General features: G+C 34.4%; 4 protein-coding genes across 4 annotated transcripts; 2 read left to right on the top strand and 2 right to left on the bottom strand.

Moving 5' to 3' along the window:
- Window positions 1-1,424: 1,424 nt before the first annotated feature.
- On the top strand, window positions 1,425-3,158 carry LOC111778896 (probable inactive patatin-like protein 9). Its single transcript, XM_023658898.1, has 2 exons — window positions 1,425-2,558; window positions 2,806-3,158. The coding sequence occupies exons 1-2, from the start codon at window positions 1,626-1,628 to the stop codon at window positions 3,007-3,009; spliced, it is 1,137 nt and encodes a 378-aa protein (XP_023514666.1). The 5' UTR covers window positions 1,425-1,625; the 3' UTR covers window positions 3,010-3,158.
- Window positions 3,159-10,406: 7,248 nt separating this feature from the next.
- Window positions 10,407-13,690, bottom strand: LOC111778276. Its single transcript, XM_023657999.1, has 5 exons — window positions 13,356-13,690; window positions 11,691-12,080; window positions 11,536-11,622; window positions 11,380-11,451; window positions 10,407-10,706 (listed from the first exon to the last, which is right to left on the bottom strand). The coding sequence occupies exons 1-5, from the start codon at window positions 13,401-13,403 to the stop codon at window positions 10,524-10,526; spliced, it is 780 nt and encodes a 259-aa protein (XP_023513767.1). The 5' UTR covers window positions 13,404-13,690; the 3' UTR covers window positions 10,407-10,523.
- Window positions 13,691-15,500: 1,810 nt separating this feature from the next.
- Window positions 15,501-18,984, bottom strand: LOC111778122 (probable glycosyltransferase At5g03795). Its single transcript, XM_023657785.1, has 5 exons — window positions 18,500-18,984; window positions 16,930-17,765; window positions 16,716-16,846; window positions 16,279-16,627; window positions 15,501-16,190 (listed from the first exon to the last, which is right to left on the bottom strand). Exons 2-5 carry the CDS (start codon window positions 17,692-17,694, stop codon window positions 15,504-15,506), a joined length of 1,932 nt encoding a protein of 643 aa, XP_023513553.1. The 5' UTR covers window positions 17,695-17,765; window positions 18,500-18,984; the 3' UTR covers window positions 15,501-15,503.
- A 1,672-nt stretch (window positions 18,985-20,656) lies between these two features.
- LOC111779150 (protein FANTASTIC FOUR 3-like) lies at window positions 20,657-22,075 on the top strand. Its single transcript, XM_023659227.1, has 2 exons — window positions 20,657-21,492; window positions 21,658-22,075. Exons 1-2 carry the CDS (start codon window positions 20,999-21,001, stop codon window positions 21,986-21,988), a joined length of 825 nt encoding a protein of 274 aa, XP_023514995.1. The 5' UTR covers window positions 20,657-20,998; the 3' UTR covers window positions 21,989-22,075.
- Window positions 22,076-22,651: the final 576 nt, after the last annotated feature.

The raw sequence follows: 22,651 nt of genomic DNA, 5'->3' as shown, positions 1-22,651 counted from the left end.
CAATCGATGTGGGACTGCCTCCAAATCCACCCCCCTTTTGGGCCCAGCGTCCTTACGGGCACACCGCCTCGTGTCTACCCCCCTTCGGGGAACATAGAGAAGGCTGACACATCGTCCGGTGTCTGGCTCTGATACCATTTGTAACAACTCATGCTCACCGCTAGTAGATAGTGTCCTATTTGGGCTTTCCCTTTCGGGCTTCCCCTCAAGGCTTTGTTAGAGGAAGGTTTCCATACCCTTATAAATGGTGGTTTGTTCTCCTCTCCAACCGATGTGAGACATCACATCTGAGATTCTAGTTATTAAGGTAATATTTATTGTAGATAAGTACGTGTTTTTAGATAATTAAATTATTAATAAAAAATAAAAACTTGACGGTCCAACCCAACTAAACCCGAAACAAGAGGATTTTGTGGGTTGGAAGCTCTATTTAGGTTGCTCAAGTTATCAACCCGGCCAACCATAAATGTCGAATTGGTCCAAAATGTTTTTCCAGCTCAACCCGTGTATACCTCTAAAAACCTTTTTTGTGTGCTCTAACTTACGTTCTAAAAATAATAATTAAAACCGAGTATAGTCATGCTTTTATGATTGCACCAGTGTCCACTAAAATCCTCGACTTTCAATTTCGACATAAAATTTATTCTTTTTAACTACCAAAACAAAAAAAATTTATAGCAAGAAGAAAATGACACGCTTCGTTCGGAAGAAACATATCAAATTATTTGTATAGTTTTTGTACCTTTGCTTTCTTATTTTTGTCATTTGTTCATTACATCACGCTAAATTATTCAATGATATGTCATTTTTACTTGCGAGTAGAAGCGAAAAAATGTTAGGAAGTCAGAGCACACTAGTGTGGTACCAACTAGCATAAACATTTTCGCTATAGCGTAATAAAACTTAGAGAGCTAATAAGTTAATAACATAGTAATAGCTTAGTGCACTCGAGTTTTAAATGATTTGTTAATGACTATGTATCAATTGGCTCGAGACATCCAGATTAGATAACGATAGGATATCGAGAGTGTCAATAGTAGAAAACGAAATGACAATATCACTACACTGTAAGTTAACTGAGAGAGATCAATATATCCGAAAAAAGCAAACCGTGCCCTAGACTGAGTTCGACGAGAAAACTAATCAATTTTTCGGAAAGCGCCGATCATACCCTAAATACACAATTAATTATTTTTTAAATTTAAAAATAAAAATTATTACATATATTAAAAGAAAAAAAAAAAAGAAAAAGGAAGAAGCCGAGCCGGCTAAAAAGCCGAGATTGGCGCCGTGTTAGCTCAAAGAAAACACACGCCGATTAGTACGTTTTAAGCCGCTGCATCCTAATATTATATAATATATATAATTAAAAAATAAATTAAATATATATAAATAGGCAATAAAAGCGAGAATATCCCGTCTCTCTCTCTCGCTTCCCATTAGGGCTTTTTCCCCCTTCTCTGTAACTCAAAAACTCACTAAACTTCCTTCCATCCGCCATTAATGGCTTCCACCTACAAATCCTGAACCTTAATCCACTTCTTTCAATTCCTCCATTTCCCCTCACTATTTTCCTTCAATTTCTCACTTAACGCCTTCATTTCCTTCTATCCTAGTTTCTGATTATGGAGTTGAGCAAGGTCACCTTGGAGATCTTCACCAAGCTCGAGCAGCAATGGCTCTCTCACCACTGCGATGCCGCCAAAAAGATACGGATTCTCTGCATCGACGGCGGCGGAACCACTGCTGCCGTTGCAGGTGCCTCGCTAATTCATCTCGAAGACCAGATCCGATTCAGGACTGGCGATCCTCACGCTCGCATTGCAGATTTTTTTGACCTCATTGCTGGAACAGGCGTCGGAGCGATTCTCGCATCGATGATTGTGGCGGACGATGGCTCTGGACGTCCTCTGTTCTCTGCTAGGGATGCTGTGAGTGCGATTTCGCTTAGGAATTCGGAGATGTTTAAAGTGAAATTAGGCAGTGGATTTTGCGGACGGAGGAGGTTTTCTGGTAGGTCTATTGATGGAGTGTTGAAGGAGTTGTTTAGAGGTGAGAATGGTAAGGATTTAACTCTGAAGGATACTTGTAGGCCGCTTTTGGTTCCGTGTTTTGATCTGAAGAGTTCAGCGCCGTTCGTCTTCTCTCGCGCCGATGCTTCTGAATCGGCGAGTTTCAACTTCGATCTCTGGAAGGTCTGCCATGCCACGGCGGCGACGCCGAGTTCTTTTAAGCCGTTTCATCTCACTTCCGTAGACGGAAAGACCTCTTGCACCGCCGTCGACGGCGGTTTGGTGATGAACAACCCGACCGCCGCCGCCGTGACGCACGTACTTCACAACAAGCGCGATTTTCCGTCCGTCAATGGCGTTGAGGATTTGGTTGTGTTGTCGTTAGGTAACGGACCAGCAAGCGGTTGCAACGGCAAAGTCCGTCGTAACGGCGAGTGCTCGACCTCCGCCGTAATCGGCATTGTTCTCGACGGCGTCTCCGACACCGTCGATCAGATGCTTGGGAATGCCTTTTGCTGGAATCGAACGGACTATGTGAGAATTCAGGTATAATTGAATTATCTGAATTTCTACTTTCTCCGACAGCAAAGATTTTGTTTGTTTGGTTGCTAAGAAAATCCAAGAAAATAGACCCCAAAGTAAGGAACGGAGTTAGCTTTCTTTTTACTTTTCTCTATTTTTGGTCTAATAAATCTATTCTAAGTTAAAAAAACAAAAACAAATTAAATTATACTCTTTAATCTTTTATTTATTTATTTTCTTCTTTTCATAACGCGTTAACAATAACGTGCAGGCAAACGGCCTGGTGAAAGAAGGTGAGGTGTTAAACGAAAGATGCGTTGAAACGTTGCCGTTTGGCGGGAAGCGGTTACTAACGGAGAGTAACGGCCAGAGAATTGATAGCTTCGTGCAACGGCTGGTGGCTTCAGGGCGGAGCAGCCTGCCGCCGAGTCCATGCAAAAATCCGGCCGCCGTCAGCCCACTTTCCGGCCGTTAGGGTTCAGCAGAGATTATAAATATATTTTTTTTCTTTTTTTGGAAGGAAAAAAATGTTGTTATTATTATTTATTTTCCTTTTAATTTTAACATGTAACCCATCTCAGGTTCACATCTTAACCCTGCAGTTAAGTTAGTTTTCCAGCAGCAGCTAATTGCAGTCACTGTTCTAATTAATTTTCTTAATTATTTAAATCAAAATTTAGCATTTCCTCTTTTAATTCAGTCACTGTTCTAATCTTATAATATTTGATAAAATGTCATTTTAATTTTAGAAATTAAAAAAAAAAAAAAAGAGTTAGGGCAATAGAAAATAAGAATAAAGGAGATAATGTCGGCGGAATTGGAGGGTCAAACAGTTAGATTTATTATTATTTTTTTCTTCTGAAAAGTAACGACAGTTTTTTTTTTTAAACAAAATAAATAAAAGTGGATAGTTTGATTTACGGAAGAAGTGGGATATGATGGAGTTCCCACCTTCCCCCTTTTCTCTTTTTTTTTTTCATCTTCCCAATACTAAATTATATATAAAAAAATAATTTTAAAAATACAAAATTCACTATTTACTGTCTTTCATAAACGTTTCAAAACTATGATTTACGATAAAAAATCGTAAAAACATTAGATAAATGATTGATCCCATGAATATCGAAAATAATACAGTAGTGACTAAAATATTTGTCTGAGTTAAAATTTAAAACACAAGCGAAAGGTTTCGTTAAATAAACGATTTTAAAGATCCAATTGAGATCTAAACCAATTTAAAATGTTTGTATGAGATTCATAATTTATTTAACATGTCTAAATTATTTATTGTATTAATTGAAATACTTATAAATGTTTTTTTAAGGATATTCGTGGATACCCATGTTTTGATGTCATAAAATCAACGGTTGATCTTCTATTTATTTAATATTTTGATTTAGATAAATAATTGCAGAAGTATCACCAAAATATTAAAATTAAAATTATTTTTATTAATTAAGTTGAAAAAATCTCATGCTTTAATTTAATTTGCTGAACATGTCTATTTTCATAACAAATAATTGAAAAAAAAAATCATATAACACATGATTTGATTTACAACAAATTGTTAGACAAAAAAAAAAATCATTATATTAAGAAATTAAATACATAAAACAAAGATTTGAAAAATAAAATTATTATTATTGGTTTCTACATGAAAAAAAAAAATAATAATGAATATATGAATTATTATATATTATATATTAAAAAAAAGGGAAATAAAAGATTGATACATACATGAAAATAATTCAACCAATTTGCATAACGTGACATCAAATAGTAATGAATTATTCATATAATTTTTCCACTTGCATCATATATTTTCCCTCCAATTTTTTAAAAAAATTTAAATAAATTTGGAAGCATTGGAACAAGTTGGATAAATTTTAAAATTATCTTAATTTTATTGAAAAATATATATATATATATATATATTTATTTATTTATTTTAGAGTAAAGACAAGATTTAAAAACATAAACAAATTAAATGTATATTTCATGTGAGTCTCTATCACTCACCTTGTTTTATTTTTCCAACCTGGTTGATGTGACAACCTTTTACAAACAAGAATCCTATGAGTATATATGTTTCTATTTATTCTCTCTATATATATTTATTTAATTTATTCATTTTAATTATTAAAATATTTTAATTTATCGTAATAATTAGTAGATTCGACAATTATTTTTATTTTTATTTTTTTGTTTTCGTAAAATATATTTCGGAGACGTGAAGTATACGATAATGACTATCGAGTTTCTACGACGACATTTATTTTATTTTTTTTTATTATTATTATTTGCATAAATATGTTAAGTAGTTCACATGCATGCATTTTAGTTGAAAGGGAGAACATGATATTGAAAAGGAATATAATTATTTTTTAAATTATAATTATTATTTTTTTATATCTTTTTACAAAATATGGCATGTTGTTTATTTGGCTTATTTTCCAATTTGCATTTTGTCATGTTTATAAATTTTTAAATTGGTTACTATTTTATAATATTTTAATGATTTATGTGGCTAAATATAGGTAATACCCGAGTAAATAAGAGGTTGTAATGGCCTAGATCTGCCGCTAGTAGATATTGTTCTATTTGGGTTCCTCCTCAAGGCTTTAAAACACGTTTGCTGAGGAAAGGTTTCTATACACTTGTAAAGGGTGTTTTGTTATCTTCCCCGACCAATGTGGGACATCAGAATCCACCTCCGTTTGAGGCCTAGTGTCCTCACTAACACTCTTTCCTTTTTCCAATCGATGTGGGACCCCACCAAATCACCCCCCTTTGGGACCTAGCATTCTTACTGGCACACCGTCTCGTGCCTACCCCTTTTGGACAACAGCCTCCTTGCTAGCACATAGTACGATGTCTGTCTTTGATACCATTTGTAACGGCCCAGATCCACCGCTAGTAGATATTGTCCTCTTTGGGATTTCCCTTTCGGGCTTCTCCTCAAGGCTTTAAAACGCGTCTACTAGGGGAAGGTTTCTATACCCTTATAAAGGGTGTTTTAAAATCGTGAGGCTAACGACGATACATAACAAGCCAAAACAGACGATATCTACAAACAGTGAGCTTAGGTTGTTACAAATGGTATAAAAGTTTGACACTGGGCAGCGTGTCAGTGAGGATAGTGGGTCCCCGGGAGGGTGAATTATGAAATCCCACATCAGAACAGAACATTTCTTATAAGGCTGTGGAAATCTTTCCCTACCAGATGGTTTTATAAACGGTGAGGCTAACAACAATACATAAGAGGCCAAAACGAACTATCCTCGGTAACGATCAAATATAAAAATATTATATATTTAGTTACTTTTTATTTAGTAGTGGCCCAAACATTTCCCACCCAATTAAAAAAGCTAGATTCTAGGCAAGGCTTTAATTAAATTAATAAAGCTTATTATAGGCTTTCTTTGCCTTAATTAAAATAATACTCATTAATCACAGCAACGGTCAATAAAGCATATCTAAAGCTTTAAATAATTAATTAATTAATTACTTTTTTTAAATAAATTAATAAAATTTATTACATCATAAATAAGAAAAATAAAATAATTTCAAAAACATCTTTACAATTTTTAATTTTTTTATTATCATAAAAATTAATGATTCCCATGAAAACATTAGAAGCAAGAATAATTGGAAAAAAAATAAAAATAATAAATAAAAAAATAAAATAAAGTGTTGTTCTTTTTCTCCCAAACAAGCATTATTAGGGATCATTTCATTTCAATTCATTGATCCCTTACTTGAAGAGGGAAAATCAATGATTAAATGAGTATGATACAATTTTGTTACGTGACGAAATATATGTAATGTTCGAGTAAATAAATAGTACATGAATGAACCGAGATCACATTCGAGAGCGATACTGAAGATATAATGATTAAAAAGTACTTAAAAAAATTAACAGTTACTATCTATACCAATAAAGTGCACGTTTGGACCAATTTTACGTCGGGTAACCTACTCGTAATGAATAAATGATGCTAAAATGAGCGGATTAATATAAAATTACATATTAATGTAATTTACTTTATGCTTTACTTGTAACCATTCACGTTCTATTATGGATTTGATTAAGATATTATGATTAATTTTTTAATAAAATTATAAAAATATTATAATAAAAGAGGATTTAGATTTATTTTTCCAAGATATTTAAAATTTTTATTGTTTCAAAGTAATTTATAATATTTTATGAAGTTTTAAGTATGGTCTTTGCGTTGGAATGATTTGTACAATTATTGTAACCTTGTTCCAATGTCTAAATAATTATGTTTGTATTTATCTCTATTAATTTTTGTTAATGTTTTATAACAATTTTTTATTTTTTTAGAGTCTCGAGCCACGAATCGTTATTATTTATACGGAATTTAAAACGTTTCGATAAATTTTAATATTACATCACTAATAATTTACATATGCTAAGTCTTGGATCTGTCTCGGTTCTTATAAACATACATCTTGTATATTCTCTCGCTCTGACCGTGCAACTTAACTTCCGTCTGAAAAAAAAGTAGCATGAACGAGTATGAAATTAGGGTTCTAAGATGCGATGTCCGACATTGGTTGGGGAGGAGAACAAAACACCATTTATAAGGGAGTGGAAACCTTCCCCTAGCTAATGCGTTTTAAAGCTTTGACGGGAAGCCCGAAAGGGAAAGCCCAAAGAGAACAATATCTGCTAATGGTGGATTTGGGTCGTTACAAAAACCACCATTTGTAAGGGTGTGGAAACCTTTCCCTAGCAGATGCGTTTTAAAATCTTGAGGGGCAGCCCGAGTGGTGGATCTGGGTCTTTAACCATTTGTAAGGGTGTAAAAACCTTTCCCTCTCCCAAAGAGGACAATATCTGCTAGCAGTGGATCTGGGTCCTTAACCATTTATAAAGGTGTGAAAACCTTCCCTGAACAGACGCGTTTTAAAGCTATGACAGGAAGCTCAAAGAGGACAATATCTGCTAGTGGTAGATCTGGGCCGTAACATAAGACATCTCAATGTCACGAATAATTGTCTCGTCCATGCGCTATCTCAATGTCATGTTGAAACTAGGGTTCTAAGATAAACAATAAAATAGTAATTTTTAATCAACTTTAAGCAAAGTTGAATATACACACGTGTGTTTCTCTCTCATAGTCATACACACGTGCTCTCTCTTTCACTCTCACATGTATGAAAAGGTAGCATATAGATATAAAGATTATGTTGAGATCCTGTCCGGTTTTGTATTTTCCTATGTCTTTACTTCATATATGGTTTCTTATCGAGCCTATATGTCTCGGTAAAAGGTGAGGATAGGTTCAAATTTTCGTACCCTAATATTTTGTTGCACGATGGTAGTTTTTGAAGCGGGATGTCCCTACTTTGCCTCAAGAACCAATCACGTGCTAATGGTTCATATATTTAAACAATGGTGAACTCAATTAAGAATGGTCGAGTAAGGAGAAATGAACCAAGCTCGATATAATTAGTCGTGTGATGCTAACCCATCTTTATAAAAGTATTTATAACATGCACGAGGAGCAAGCCCGTGAGGAGCTGCACCTAAACCCTAAACCCTTTTACACTATCGACCCAGAGAAAAATTATTCGACTAGTTAGGTTATAGCAATGCAACTGTGTGTTTCTTAATAACCGTTGGATTCTATCTTACTTATATCTAACGATATAAACTGTCATCCACGTTGTAGCAGCCTGGTTCGGTAACCATTGAGAGCCATAAAGGGTTCGAGAATAAGGCCATTAACTTTGATGGTGGGCACCCTCCCACGTCTCTTTGTCTTTGACCCGCAAAATGACCTTTTGTATTGCCACATGTTATATTCCTTTGTACTGTCACGGTAACCTTAACATTTCCCCCATTCTTCTCCTTCCCAAAAACATTTTTTTTAGCAATTTTTAAGAATAATTTTTTTTTCTTCTAAAGAAATTAATAATTAAATCATTTTCCAAAAAAAAAAAAAAAGTGTTTTTATTATTTTTTTTGTTTTGTTTTACGATCCTTTTTTACTCGAGAAGAGAAAAACGCGAAATTGTACGAACTATTTGTTTAAGACGGCGTCGTTTCCAATGTTAACATACAGGCACGTGGCATCCACTCAGATGATATGTTCCACGTGTGTATGTTTCTTCATAATTAGATCCGACGGTTAGGATTCGTTTTTGACTTTTTTCTCCAACAAGTTGACAACTGGCATTGGGTCAAACGCGCTTCCAAATTATCTAGAGAATTACAAAATTTCCAAAAATCACTTTAATTTAACTATTTATTTTCCCCATAAATCTAATTAATTTTCATTAATTAATAATGATTCCCAACAAAATCATGCTTCATGCTTCCACTAATTAATAATTAGTGGCTCATTTATTTATCTTAGTGATAAAAGTCAACAAAAAAAAAAAAAAAAAAATTTTCGGTTGAAGCTCGAGTTCTCAAATCAGCCACATCCGGTATGTAGGTTTTACATATTTTACGGGCTACGGTCTTTTCTCAATCAGACAAATTTTACCATTGTTATCATGTGAATGTCGGTTGAATCATGAATTCTCAAGTCAGCCACATCGAGTGTGCAGGTATTATATATTTTGCGTGTTACGGTCTTTTCTCACTCAGATAAATTTTACCATTGCTGTCATGTGAATGTCGGTTGAAGCTCGAGTTCTCAAGTAAGCTACATCGGCTACGTTTTTGTCTCGACGTTAGTATAACATGAATGTTGGGTAGGTTAAGAAGTGGAAAACTAATGGCACTAAACCTACTACTATGAATACTAGTTAGTAGAGTAGTACGAAATAAATATTAACACACGGGTAAGGAAGGGAACAAGAGTGGTCCGTACTGGAAATTGGTCGGAAAGAGCAGTGATCTGGTGGTGGCAGGTACACAAGAAGGACGCAGTTCATCACGTGCCCATTTCACGAGCTTTTTCCTTTCTTCCCTAAAGCCAAAGCCCTGTGAGCCGTGAGGTGGAAATTAGTAATTTAATATTAAAAACTTTATTTATTAATATAATATAAAGTTTATAACATCTGATCTCGTGACTCTGTTATTTGTTTCTAATTAATTAAAATTTTAATCAAATATAAAATAATAATAATAATAATAAAAAGATTTAGTTGACTTCGGATATAATTCATTTATAGTTTTTGTCTTTCTTAAGATTTGATTGTTTATTTATTAATTAATTACTTTGTACTTTTCCTTTTAATTAGGTGTTTTATTTATTTATGTCATCATTTTTGTCGGTCCGATCTAACTAAATGCACCTTAATCTTAAGAGAGCCTCGTAAGCCGGTCTATGTTCGAGTGACCTAGTAAAGTAAAATATTCTATATATTGAAACTTCTATGGTTGTGAAGTTTGCTTCTAAATATGACAATGTGATGTATACGGGTTGGGTTCCGTTCCGTTAAGTTGAAAAAATCTTTTCAACCAACTTGAAATTTCGGGTTAGTTAGGTTAGCAACCCTCGGATTAGTTAGGTTGACAACCCGAGCAACCCAAAAAGAGTTTACAATCAAACTCTCTATTTTTGGAGTTAGGTTGTCGGGTTGTCTTTTTAACACGTTAAATATTCTTAATATTTAAATACTTAAGCAAATAAAAATAAAAAACTAAATTTCTTAACGAGATAAATAATTTCATGATCGGAAGCTTACTTTTAAAAAAAAATAAAAAATAAAAAATAAAAAATGAATATGAGAGGCAAAGAGATGGTGTTGGGCTTGGGCTTTCCTATAATTGGTCACATTTGGGCCAAACTTTAATGGGCCTAAAGTTTCATCAAACCAACCCGAAACCGAACCCGAACCCGAACCCGAACCCGAACCCGAGTTATTAATATCTTTTGAGAATCTTGACTGAGTTTCAAATCTAAGATCTTTCATTCATTTCCATGCATTGTATTGTATGGTCTAACAAAAGCTGCATACCCTTAAGTTGACAAAAGGAAAGAAGAGTTATAACCATTTTCGAGTTCAATTTTGTTTAGACGTCTTCTTCTTCTTGCTTGAAGGACGAACATTGAGAGACGTAACCTTGTTGAGCTCTGCTCGAGACGTAGCTTGAGTTGATTCCGACACTTTCAAACTGTTCGAGATCAAAATGACATCCTTCAACTTCTCCAACATTTCAAATGCATCACGATTCCCGTTCTTGTACTGCACAAAAACATCAATTTGCTTATGGATAACAAAGTCAAGAGACCTGACATAATTTAGACATGAACATAACACAACATATGATGCGACTTCAGTAGTGAGAGTTTTCCACAGTGGGACGTTCTCAATTCAAAGTGGACTTTGGGGTCAAAGCCTAGACCAAAGGTGCCTAATTAGGGAGACTCATTAGGTAGCAAATACCATCCTCAGGTAAACCAAGCCCCGGGTGGTAGCCTAATCGAACATCTTTTTCTAAAATACCAACATGGTCTCAAGGAGTTTCGAAACCCTCATAGCCCAAGCCCACCACTAGCAGATATTGTCCTATTTGGGCTTTCCCTTCGAGAGCTTCCCCTCAAGGTTTTAAAACGTGTCTGTTAGAGAGAGGTTTCCATACCCTTACAAGGAATGCTTCATTCTCCACTCCAACCGACGTGGGATCTCACAACATAGACCATTAGAAATGGCAACGCGTAGTTCTCAGAAAATGGTATACATCGAGGTCATATTGGAATGATTAGATCGACTAGCAAGTGCTTTTGATACCTTTCTAATTCTTATGACTGAGCTCGAGCGCTCTTTTACGAGTTCTTTTCGGAGATTTCTAATGGACATTTTCATTCTATGAACAAAACTACGACAGCTAGAAGAAGTGGAATTGAATAGTACATACTGCTTCAAATAAGCCAAGAGCCTTTTCCAATTTTAGAGTAAGCACTTGATTTTCTTCAGCTAGTTCTTCAATCTGCACATAAGCAAATAGTCGTCAAAATACAACACGGTTCGCAATGAATTCAAGTCGGGATCGAGAAAAATCGATGAATATAACCTTCTTCTGGGATGCTATATACAAGCTCTTGTAGTTCATATCAGGTGTCGGTACCGTCGTTTCGGTCGGGCACGATCTTTTGATAACCTGCCATTCACAAATTCATGAGCAAAATCTTAAAACTAAGAGCACAAGAAACATAAAATGCTCTATACCTCAGTCTTTATTGAGTCTAAGGTATGGCCATGTGATTCAAGCAGTTTTACAATATAGTCAATTTTCCCTTCAAATTTCCTTCCCTCCATCATTAACTCCGGCCAGTAATTCTCTTCGTCGGGCGGTGGCGTACTTTTCTCATGGTCGTTAGGCAACTCATCGTCTCCATCACTTTCACTAAGAGTAATCTCTTCAATGACACTCTGTATTTTGAGGTTCTGAGGCATAGAATTTTGTATACGTTCGGATCGACGAACAGAGATCCCATTCATTTTCTTTTTCGAAGAACTTCGACTCCCTAATGGTGATTTTACTTTCTTCAAGGATGGATTGGTAGCTTCTGGTATTTCGGAGGTCGTCATTGCGCTTTCGTGTGCTGCTTCTGTGCTCTGCAAAGACAAATGATCTTTTCTAGGCTACTTGATAATAAGCTAGAAAACATTGAACCAAAGACTGCATGAACATCACGTCATGGAGTATAGCAACAACCGGTGGTCTAAATCATCATAAGCACGCCTAGACAAGTTATATCAATAGGGGCCAAGGATGAAAGTCGAGACACTCTAAACAACGTCCAAAACATCGACCACCCAAGCACAAATGACCAATAAAGATTTCATAAGAGGGCTATTGATGCAACGCTCTGAAATGAAAAGGCCAAGAAGCTGTGAGATCACACATTGGTTGTAGAGGGGAACGAAACATTCCTTATAATTCCTTGTCAATAGGGACCAAGGCTGAAAGTCGAGACACTCTAAACAACGTCTAAAGCATCGAACCTCCCAAGCACAAATGACCAATAAAGATGTCATTAGAGGGCTATTGATGCAACGCTCAAGAACAAAGAATATCTGAAAAATGAAAAGGTCAAGTACATGTGGGATCCCACATTGGTTGTAGAGGGGAACAGAACATTCCTTATAATTCCTTATCAACAAGGACCAAGACTGAAAGTTGAGACACTCTAAACAACGTCTAAAGCATCGACCCTCCCAAGCACAAATGACCAATAAAGGTGTCATAAGAGGGCTATTGATGCAACGCTTTGGAACAAAGAATACCCGAAAATGAAAGGTCAAGAAGGCGGGAACAAAGCATTCCTTACAATTCCTTATAAAGGAGTGAAAATCTCTCCCTAGTCGACGCGTTTTAAAACCGTGAGGCTAACGATAATAAGTAACGAGTCAAAGCGGACAATATCAGCGAGTGGTGAGCTTGAACAGTTTTAGTAGCATACATAGCTAGACTCCAAAAAGAACCATATAATGAACAATTTGCACACCTAAGGGGCAAGTTTTTCCTTTCTTCAAGTAAAGAAGTTGAAGAAAAACTGATCTAGAAAGCAACACATATGAAATGAGCTCTAAGTTGAATCATAAGAATCAAGGAACATTCAGCAGAAACGTGATGCATTCATCTATATGCCCTAATTCAACTTCGTTTCAATCTACACACAAAAACACTTCAGTTCATATCAATGGAAATCAAAAGTTCTGTAAAGGTTTGGAGCTCTGAAATCGACAACTTAATAACTGAAACCATTATTCGATCGAAACTAGTTTCAAGCAGGAAATCCTCCTCAGAAATGAGTGAAATAGTTCGATCAAAGAAAACAGCAGGCACCAGAAGATCGAAACAAGTAAAACAAGAGTTGAATCACTTACCAATTCGGCATTTCCCCCAGATTTTGCCGCCAGAGATTTCTTCCTCATTTTGTGGCTACAAAGACAAAACCCTTCCCCAGCGAAAAGATGAAGATATTGAAATCTCCCACCAAAACTTACGTTTGAATCGATTGCGGGCGATCCATTTCAAAACTTGGGGAAACGGCGAAAGACAGCTAATTCATTTCGATTTTCATCCAATTTAATGAAGAACAAAATCAAAATAAACGTCATTAAGAATCATTTGCTGGAAATGAAATCTTCAAATTTTAGAACACACCATTTGGGAGTCCACAATTATGGTGCCTCCAATAATATTCCGTTCACGATTTTGTGTGGGTTTTTTAGTTTTAGGCGTTTGTAATTAATTAATTAATTAATATATATATATATATATTCTAAAAATTCTTCTCAATTTAAAAAAAAAAAAAAAATCAAATTTTAATCCAAAAACATTCCAAAAATATATTCGAGTTTTCAAAAAATTTATTAATACATTTAAATCTTTAAAAAATAACATTAATAAATAATAATCTTAATTAAAAAAAAACTTTAATTTTTTTTATATAAACTAAAATTACATTTACCCTCCATAAATCATCCCTCTATTTAAAGAGTTTTTTTTATAATTTATTTTTTATTTTTTATTTTTAATTTAAACTTTAGAAAATAACATTAATAAATAATAATCTTAATTAAAAAAACTTTAATTTTTTTTATATAAACAAAAATTACTTATTTGCCCTCCCTAAATCATCTATTTAAAATATTTTTAAAAAGTTTTTTTTATTTAAACTTTAAAAAATAACATTAATAAATAATAATCTTAATTAAAAAAAAAACTTCAATTTTTTATCTAAACAAAAATTACTTATTTACCCTCCATAAATCATCTATTTAAAATATTTTTAAAAAGTTTTTTTTATTTAAACTTTAAAAAATAACATTAATAAATAATAATCTTAATTTAAAAAAAAAATTCAATTTTTTTTATCTAAACGAAAATAAAAAGTTTTTTTATTTATTTAAACTTTAAAAAATAACAGTAATAAATAATAATCTTAATTAAAAAAAAAAACTTTAATTTTTATATAAACTAAAATTACTTATTTACCCTCCATACATCATCTATTTAAAATAATTTTAAAAAGTTTTTTTTTAATTTAAACTTCAAAAAATAACATTAATAAATAATAATCTTAATTAAAAAAAAAAACTTTAATTTTTTTATATAAACAAAAATTACTTATTTACCCTCCATAAATCATCTATTTAAAAAGTTTTTTATTTAAACTTTAAAAAATAACATTAATAAATAATAATCTTAATTAAAAAAAAACTTTAATTTTTTTATATAAACTAAAATTACTTATTTACCCTCCATAAATCTTCTATTTAAAAAGTTTTTTATTTAAACTTTAAAAAATAACATTAATAAATAATAATCTTAATTAAAAAAAAAATTTAATTTTTTTATATAAACTAAAATTACTTATTTACCCTCCATAAATCTTCTATTTAAAAAGTTTTTTTTTTTTAATTTAAACTTTAGAAAATAACATTAATAAATAATAATCTTAATTAAAAAAAAACTTTAATTTTTTTTATATAAACAAAAATTACTTATTTGCCCTCCATAAATCATCTATTTAAAATATTTTTAAAAAGTTTTTTTTTTATTTAAACTTTAAAAAATAACATTAATAAATAATAATCTTAATTAAAAACAAAACTTTAACTTTTTATATAAACTAAATTTACTTATTTACCCTCCATCAATCATCTATTTAATTCTCTAATTTCTTAAATATTCTCTTAAATCTACTTTTTTTTTTCCTCTCATTCTTTAAATTCTAAAAATTTTCTAATATTTTTTTCTCTCTAATTAAATAAATACGAAAAATTATTACATTTCTTGTAATAAAAAAAAAAAAAAAAAAAAAAAAAAAAAAAAAAAAAAAAAAAAAAAAAAAAAAACTCTTGCATTTCTTGTCATCCATCCACCAACAGCTACATATAATTAATTATTTAAATAATGAAAAATGCTTTTTTTTTTTTTTTTTTTTTTTTTTTTTTTTTTTTTTTTTTTTTTTTTTTTAATCGAGAATTGAATTATTCTGATCTTACAAAAAATAAAAATAAAAATAATCAAAGATTGGGTGTTATCTGGTAAAGTCGGTTGTACCAAATGGAATGTAATATCATATGAAACAAATCATACTTTTGAGGCTTTGAATGCCAAAGAAAATGAGGCTGCACCTTCTTCACCCTCATCTGCATCTCCCTATACCTCTTCTCTGGTATCGACGTCAGAATCTTCTTCAGGTTCGGTATCTCTTTCTCCGCTACGAACACCGCAAACGATTCCCAGTTAAGAACCCCAAACAGTGGAGGCACGAAGTTATCCGATATGATCACTGGAACACATTCGTACATGATCGATTCGACGACTCGGGGGCTGTTCACTTCGTATCCTTTAGCACAGATGCAGTATTTGCTGTTCTTCATGTGCCATAGATAGTTCTTTCCACCCCCCTTCTTCCCCTTCCCCTTGACCTTTGGCATTGGCCCGGAGATTTTCATGTCGGGGTCTTTTCCTTCCCAATATTTCACGAGAATTGACCGTAAGTTGCCGTGCATTCTTCCTGCAAAGAACGCAAGGATCGGCCTCTTCGATGCAGGATTGCCACCGACATCTTTTAGAGGATTCCGAGCGACACGCACGGATGTTTCGGGAAGGGATACGTCCTTGCCGAAAACAAAACCTTCCTTGACATCGGAGTTGCACAGAGCTCTTATGCATTTTGCCATATACTTCCTGGTTTCTGCAGGTGCCTGCAAGTTTATTACAGGGTGTTTGAGAGGCTTGATTCCGATACCGATATCGTTTATTAATATCGAGAATGTAAAGGAATAGACGTACCCAATCATGACAAGCAGCAATAAAATGATCGGCGCCTTCAGTTCTGTTCCAGGACGGATACTTTGCAGCAATCAAGTCCAAGTAGTTCTTGAGGTGTTGTATGAGGTTCGTGAAGCTGTGCGAGTCGCGCACGTATAAGGTGTCTTCCAATTGTCGAGAGCTGAAAGGCAAGTAAAATAGATGAGCTTTTTTTGGGTCCTTAGTAACGAATCTTTTGTTCGATTCGAGTATCTTCATGAACCACCCCTCGGAAGCATAGATACCCTGGAGCGGACCTTGGTGAAAGATTGGCCTCTCTCCTTCTGCATAGATGTACACTTTGAGAGTTTTCTCCATTAGTTCATAGCTTCTGCAAAATAGAATGCAATATAAATGAACAGAAACAAGATCTAGCTATTTGCATAATCGAGTTCGTGCTGGAAACATCGTAATCCCACCTTTTGAAAACAGAAACATTTCGAAACAGAGGAGAATATAGTATCGGGTCATTATCTATTCCGGGTGCATTCTCAATCAGTAATTTGGCTTGTAACACTTCTTGATCAGTGGCCGAAGGCCATCTTGGTACCTGAAAATAATTTGAGAGATACAAGATAATCATCTAAGCCGTATAGTTCTTCAAGTTTTTTAGAGAAAATCAACAGCACTTACGATTGGACGGTTGGACGAGCGGGTTTCAAACAACAAACTGTCCATGTCAGATATTGTATATATTCCTGAAGAAGGGTCTTTAGGCACTTGCTTCTTCTCAGAGACTGTCTTGTTTTTCCCTATACCGTGATCACCGTGCAATGGCTCAGTCTTCTCGTTCTTATCAGACGTATTTTTTTCATCTTTCTCTTCCACAGATGTCTTCAATTTATCAGAAGTGTCGGGAGCGTTGGATCCAAGGGAAGAGTTGGGGCTCGATGCATTCGTAGCAACACTACTTGTATTCCCAACTATCATTAAAGATGAACTCGTCGGTGGAACTGCAGGAGGGGCTGCAAAGTTATTGCTCGAGTGATTGTTGTATCCTATCGAATCATTTCGTAAAGAGTCGTCTTTCCCATCAAAACTTCGATTATTTCCTTGCATATTGATGGTTGAATTCCCAACAGGCTCTATCAAATCCCCGGATGACGAAGGCTGATTAGCACGATCATAACTATGATTGGATGCAGTTGAATTTATACCATCTGCAAGTGGAGATTCGGCAACAAGCCCGGTCTTCGATATCGGATCATCGACAGGGGAAGAACTGGAACTGCCTTCTTCATTGACAATAACCTTACCAACAGAAAATAAAGAAAACAAAGAATACCCAAACGAAAGCTCAAAGCATTGAAACGCCAAAATCATAGCAAACATCACCCCCATCAGCCATATCACTCTTCTCGAACCGATTTGAGATATCGAACAGAGTTCTTGACCCATCTTGAAAAACTATCAAATGATCATAATCCAACGATGATATTTTAAAACCCCAGGCTAAGATGGAAAACTCCCTGTCATAAATATAGAAAAGGAATCTAATATTGTTCATTCCTCTGTTCATAGACACAGTATAAAGACAGCAATATACGCATTAATGAAAGGAATCAAAGTAGCAATACTGTTTCATACAAGGCTTTAAGCAGCCCATTCTATTGCTACAAATATACTAAGTTCATAAGATCTGTCTCACCAGCATTAGAAGAATTCCTATGTTTGATGAAACCAACCAAAAGAAAAGAAAATTAAACCAATCTGTCATAAATATTCAAAAGAAAAACTGTAACATGATTCGTTATCATACCAAGAACAGAAACAGCAAGGCATCCATTAATGGAAAATATGTATTAATGATTCATTTAACCTCAATAAACGCTAATACCATCAAAGTAAAACAGTGCCTACATTGATTTATAAGATTCATCAAAGTAAAAGTATGATTTCAGTCAAGAACATTTCAAAATCTTGCAGGGTTCCATTTGATTTTAGCCATTTTTGAATTTGAAGAAAGCATCAAGTTAATGCAAATCAACTCAGATGAACTGTAATGACGATCAGAGCTCATGATCTGGTTCATGCAAGAAGGAAATACTCAATCAAAGTCCACAAGAATCACATCCATTAATACACCATTCTTTGAATTTCAAAGGACCTAGATACGATTTCGAATTACTTACTAGAAAACACTTGAATCATCTACAAACCAGTAAAAATTACGAAGAATTGTAATAGAAAACGAGATTCAAACCTTCAAAACATTGAATCCACGAAATGGATCTCGAGCAAAACAGCAGCGAAGAGAGGTGACTTAAGAATCGCGATTCAAACCCATTTGAATCGTTTCTGGGAGATTCATGCGGTGTCTGAAGATCCAAAGAAGGAAACAAAACTAGGTTCGATAATCGAGAGCTACGTGGCTGGCTTCTACAAGCGTCAGAAGCTGGTTGGGGAATGGGAAGAAATTTGAGTAAGTGTTATTAGGTGCTTTGCTTGGCGCTTCTGCTACTGATTTTGCCGCTTTTGGAAAAGTCACGGCCGGAGAAGAGTAGCTATTGATTCGATGTTCGGTGAAATGGCGTGAACCATCGCCGGCCATTGACGATTCATCATCGCCGCCGCCGCCGTCGCCGCTGTCGATTTGGTCTAAACAGGCGGCGGTATCGGTCGCCGTCATTTGGGCCTAAACAAACGGTTTCCTTTTCTGTGTCTCGAACGCTTACATGCTGCCGAGGAATTCGCTTTCAAAAATCGTAATAAATTATTTTCTTTATTAATTTAGTCTTTCAATTAAAAAAATAAAATATTGGTTGAGAGTTGACTTTGACTTAATTTAACGTTTTTTTTTTCTTTTTTCTTTAATGTAATTTCACGTATTATTTTAATAATAAAAAAATAAGGAAATTAACAAAAATATAAATAATATATTCTTCAATAATAAAAACAATATAATATACCATTTTTTTTTTTACAGAAATTACGCTAAATAATATATTTTGCATCAATTTTATTACATTTTTACCCTTGAAAATTCTTCATATATTTTTTTAATTATGATATTAAAGTAATTATTCGTTTAAAATTTTATCATTAATTACATGTGGTTATTTTTGGTAATTTTAATACAATACTGTCCAAATTTGCATTATTTTCAAGCAATAAAAAATGGGAAATGCTTTATTTATTTATTTATTTATTTATTTATTTATTTATTTATTTATTTATTTATTTATTTATTTATTATTCGGCTAAATTATATATTTGTTTTATTCAAATTTTATAATTGAAATAATTAAAAGGATCTAATTCATTTACGTATAATCTACGAATTAAAAAATTCAACCGTGCCCATTCTTTAAGTCAGTGTTTAAACCTGAATCCACGTTGTTGCTGTTGATATTTATCTAAAACATCACGAAAAATTAAGATTCGTCGACCGAAAAGTCAAGAAAAATATCTCGAAATTGATATTTATTCTAAAAATCCGATAAAAGAAAAAAATTGAGGTCGTGGAAAGCCGTGAACCATTTTTATGACTATATATATATACACAAAAGGAAGGACATGGGAAATAGCTCTTTTGATATCTTAAATGGGCTTTAGGCCCAATGTTTGGGCTTCGATGGCCCATGAAATTCCAATGGGTTGGCCCATGAGGCTATGAGAAATAGCTCTTTTGATATCTTCAATGGGCTTTAGGCCCAATGTTTGGGCTTCGATGGCCCATGAAATTCGAATGGGTTTGCCCATGAGGTTATGAGTATGATTTTAGGATAAGTTTTATGGAATTGGGCTTTCATTAATTGAAAAATCTAAATAAATAATAATAATTATAAAAAAACCCTCAATATTTATTAAGGTAATTAATATATATATATATATATATATATATTATTGTTTAGTTTAAAATTTTGAAAAGCTATAAAAAAATAATTAAAATATAAAAATTTTGAATCTTTTGAAGGAACTAGATTTGTTATAGTATATTCTCGGGTTGAAGGGCTACAAACAAAAAACCCGAGACGATATGTTTCAGCTTTGAACTTTGAGATTTGAATTTAAGTACAAACGTTTCAAAACGGGCAAAGTTCAATTTTGAATTATTTTTTAAGTTTGATATTAATTTATAAATCGTCCGACCATCAAGCAACCTAATACTAAAGTGTGATTATACACTAGTTTTTAACCGGACTAATTAGAGAACAACATTAAAGTTTAAGAACTAATTATAAATCAAATTCAAATATCAAACGATTAAATGTATCACGAGATTATCTCAAGAACAAAAAAAAAAAGTGAATTTGATTCCAAAATTAAACTTTCTCACCTTAGAATAAGAGAAAAGTTGAATTCTTTATCCCAACCACTTGCTTATGTCGTAATTACCACCATACAACAAACATGTCTGCTGTGTTTTTTTTCTCCTTCTTACCTTTATGTTCCCTTTTTGTACATGTAGGAGAGAGAAGCAGAGACAGAGGAGAGAGAAAAACAGAGTAAAACTTCCCTCACCTCCTTTTCCACTATAAATTCCTACCCTCACCCACTTCTTTCTTCATCTTTAACTCCCTTCTCTCTCCTCCACAACCCAGCTATCTTCAATTCCGACCAAAACCCATTTCATATTTTTGTGTTTTCACCTCATATAAGCTTCAAAGTTCCAATCTTTTCCGCCATTTATTCTGTTTTCAGCTCAATATTTGCTCTACTCTGTTTTTGTCCCCTGTTTTTTTGGAATTTGGTCGAAATAATGTCGTCCAGTATCTATCAAGGGTTACAATCATGTCTTATAGAACCACGTGTTTTAAGTCTCAAGTTAACTCCCTCCCTGAATTCTTCCCGGCTGCCGGCGGTGGAAGAAGATTCTGATCTCTCTGCTGAAACCCATTTGGAAATGGGGGAGAATTTCGCCGGCGACGGAGATTCTCCGGCCGACGATGGGGAAGCAGCGAGTGGCGGCGGGAATGGTGTTGGTGGGTGGAGTTTTCTCCAAGCTCTGTCTGGTGTGTATGTTCCTCCTCCGACGAAGGAATATTCTCCGGCGGTGGCGCTCACTGGGAAGAGCCTTGATATCTGCACCGAGAGCTTGGGCAGTGAGACCGGGAGCGACGGCAGCGAGATTGGCGGCGATGAAAAAATGTCTCTGTTTATGTCTAATGAAATAGAGATGTCTCCGCCGTTTGCCTCCGGCGGACATCTGCCACGATTGTCGAGACTCCGATCAAGAAAACTAGCCAAGCCCAGGTGAAAATTATAATATATTGATTCTTTCCATGACCAAATCCTAAAAATAAGATAAAATATATCAAATATACAGTTAATCCCGAAAGCCTACCAAATTAGAGCTATATAAAATATGTTCCAATATTATTTTCGCCTCACCAATTTATTCATATTCTTAATATACAGCTATCCTCCACCATTGACGTCGAGGAGCGGGCCAATGGGTGTTAAGGTGAGGCCTTACCGGGAAGGCGGGCGGCTGGTGCTGCAAGCGGTGGCGATTTCATCCACGAAGCCGTGTTTCGAGGTGGAGCGTGGCGGGGGAAGGCTGAGGTTGAGATTGTTGAAGCATTGTTTAGAAGAAGAGGAGGAAGAGCAAGTGGAAGAGGGAGCAGAAAGGGAGGAGGAGAGTAATGAGAGCGGCGGAGGAAGGCGGCGGAAGGGTCGGCGGTGCAAGGAATGTGGCGGAGGAAGGAAGGAATTGGTGAATTGGGAGCCATTTTTGGTGTCCACTTGAACAACCTCACTCCATTTCTTCCCTTATGTCTATGATAGATTTTGTACGTTTGATTTTGCAATATGGTAATGACAGTTATTATGGTTACTCTCTCTCACATAAACACATAAACACCCTTGTCAAGAACGAGCACGTGTAATTACAACAAATCTACGAGTAATTAGGGTTTGTGTAACAGCTCAAGCCCATCATTAGCAAATATTGTTCGCTTTGGCCGGTTACGTATTTACGTCAGTTTCACAGTTTTAAAACGCGTATGTTAGGGAGATGTTTTCACGTCTTTATAAAGAATGATTCGATTCTCTCTTCAACCGATGTGAGATCGTAACTAGGGATTTTGTTTTTCTTCTTCTTACGAACTTTTCGAGTGATAATCTAAACGTTTTAATTGAACCGTTGGCATAAAGGAGAGGACGTGCCAAGTTGTGAGGAAGAAGGACTAAAGGGGAGAGGACAAAGTGAGTACATGCCCTGCTAAGCTTCATATGGGTGTAGGACCCTAATGGTGAGACCAAATGGGGCTGTGTGAGACTGAGTCATTTCTGATCCATCATCATCATCCATGTGCTTCACTCTTATTTCATCTCAAGCTTTTCTAAGCCTACATGATATCACATCTAGGCCTAGGACCCCCTTCTTTAATTATCTCTCGACAATCAAAAT

This window comes from Cucurbita pepo, chromosome LG17 (assembly GCF_002806865.2).
Source record: "Cucurbita pepo subsp. pepo cultivar mu-cu-16 chromosome LG17, ASM280686v2, whole genome shotgun sequence".
In the NCBI taxonomy this organism is placed as follows: Eukaryota; Viridiplantae; Streptophyta; class Magnoliopsida; order Cucurbitales; family Cucurbitaceae; genus Cucurbita; species Cucurbita pepo.
The sequence above is the reverse complement of the archived record's forward strand: the minus strand, read 5'-3'. Positions and strand labels throughout refer to the sequence as shown.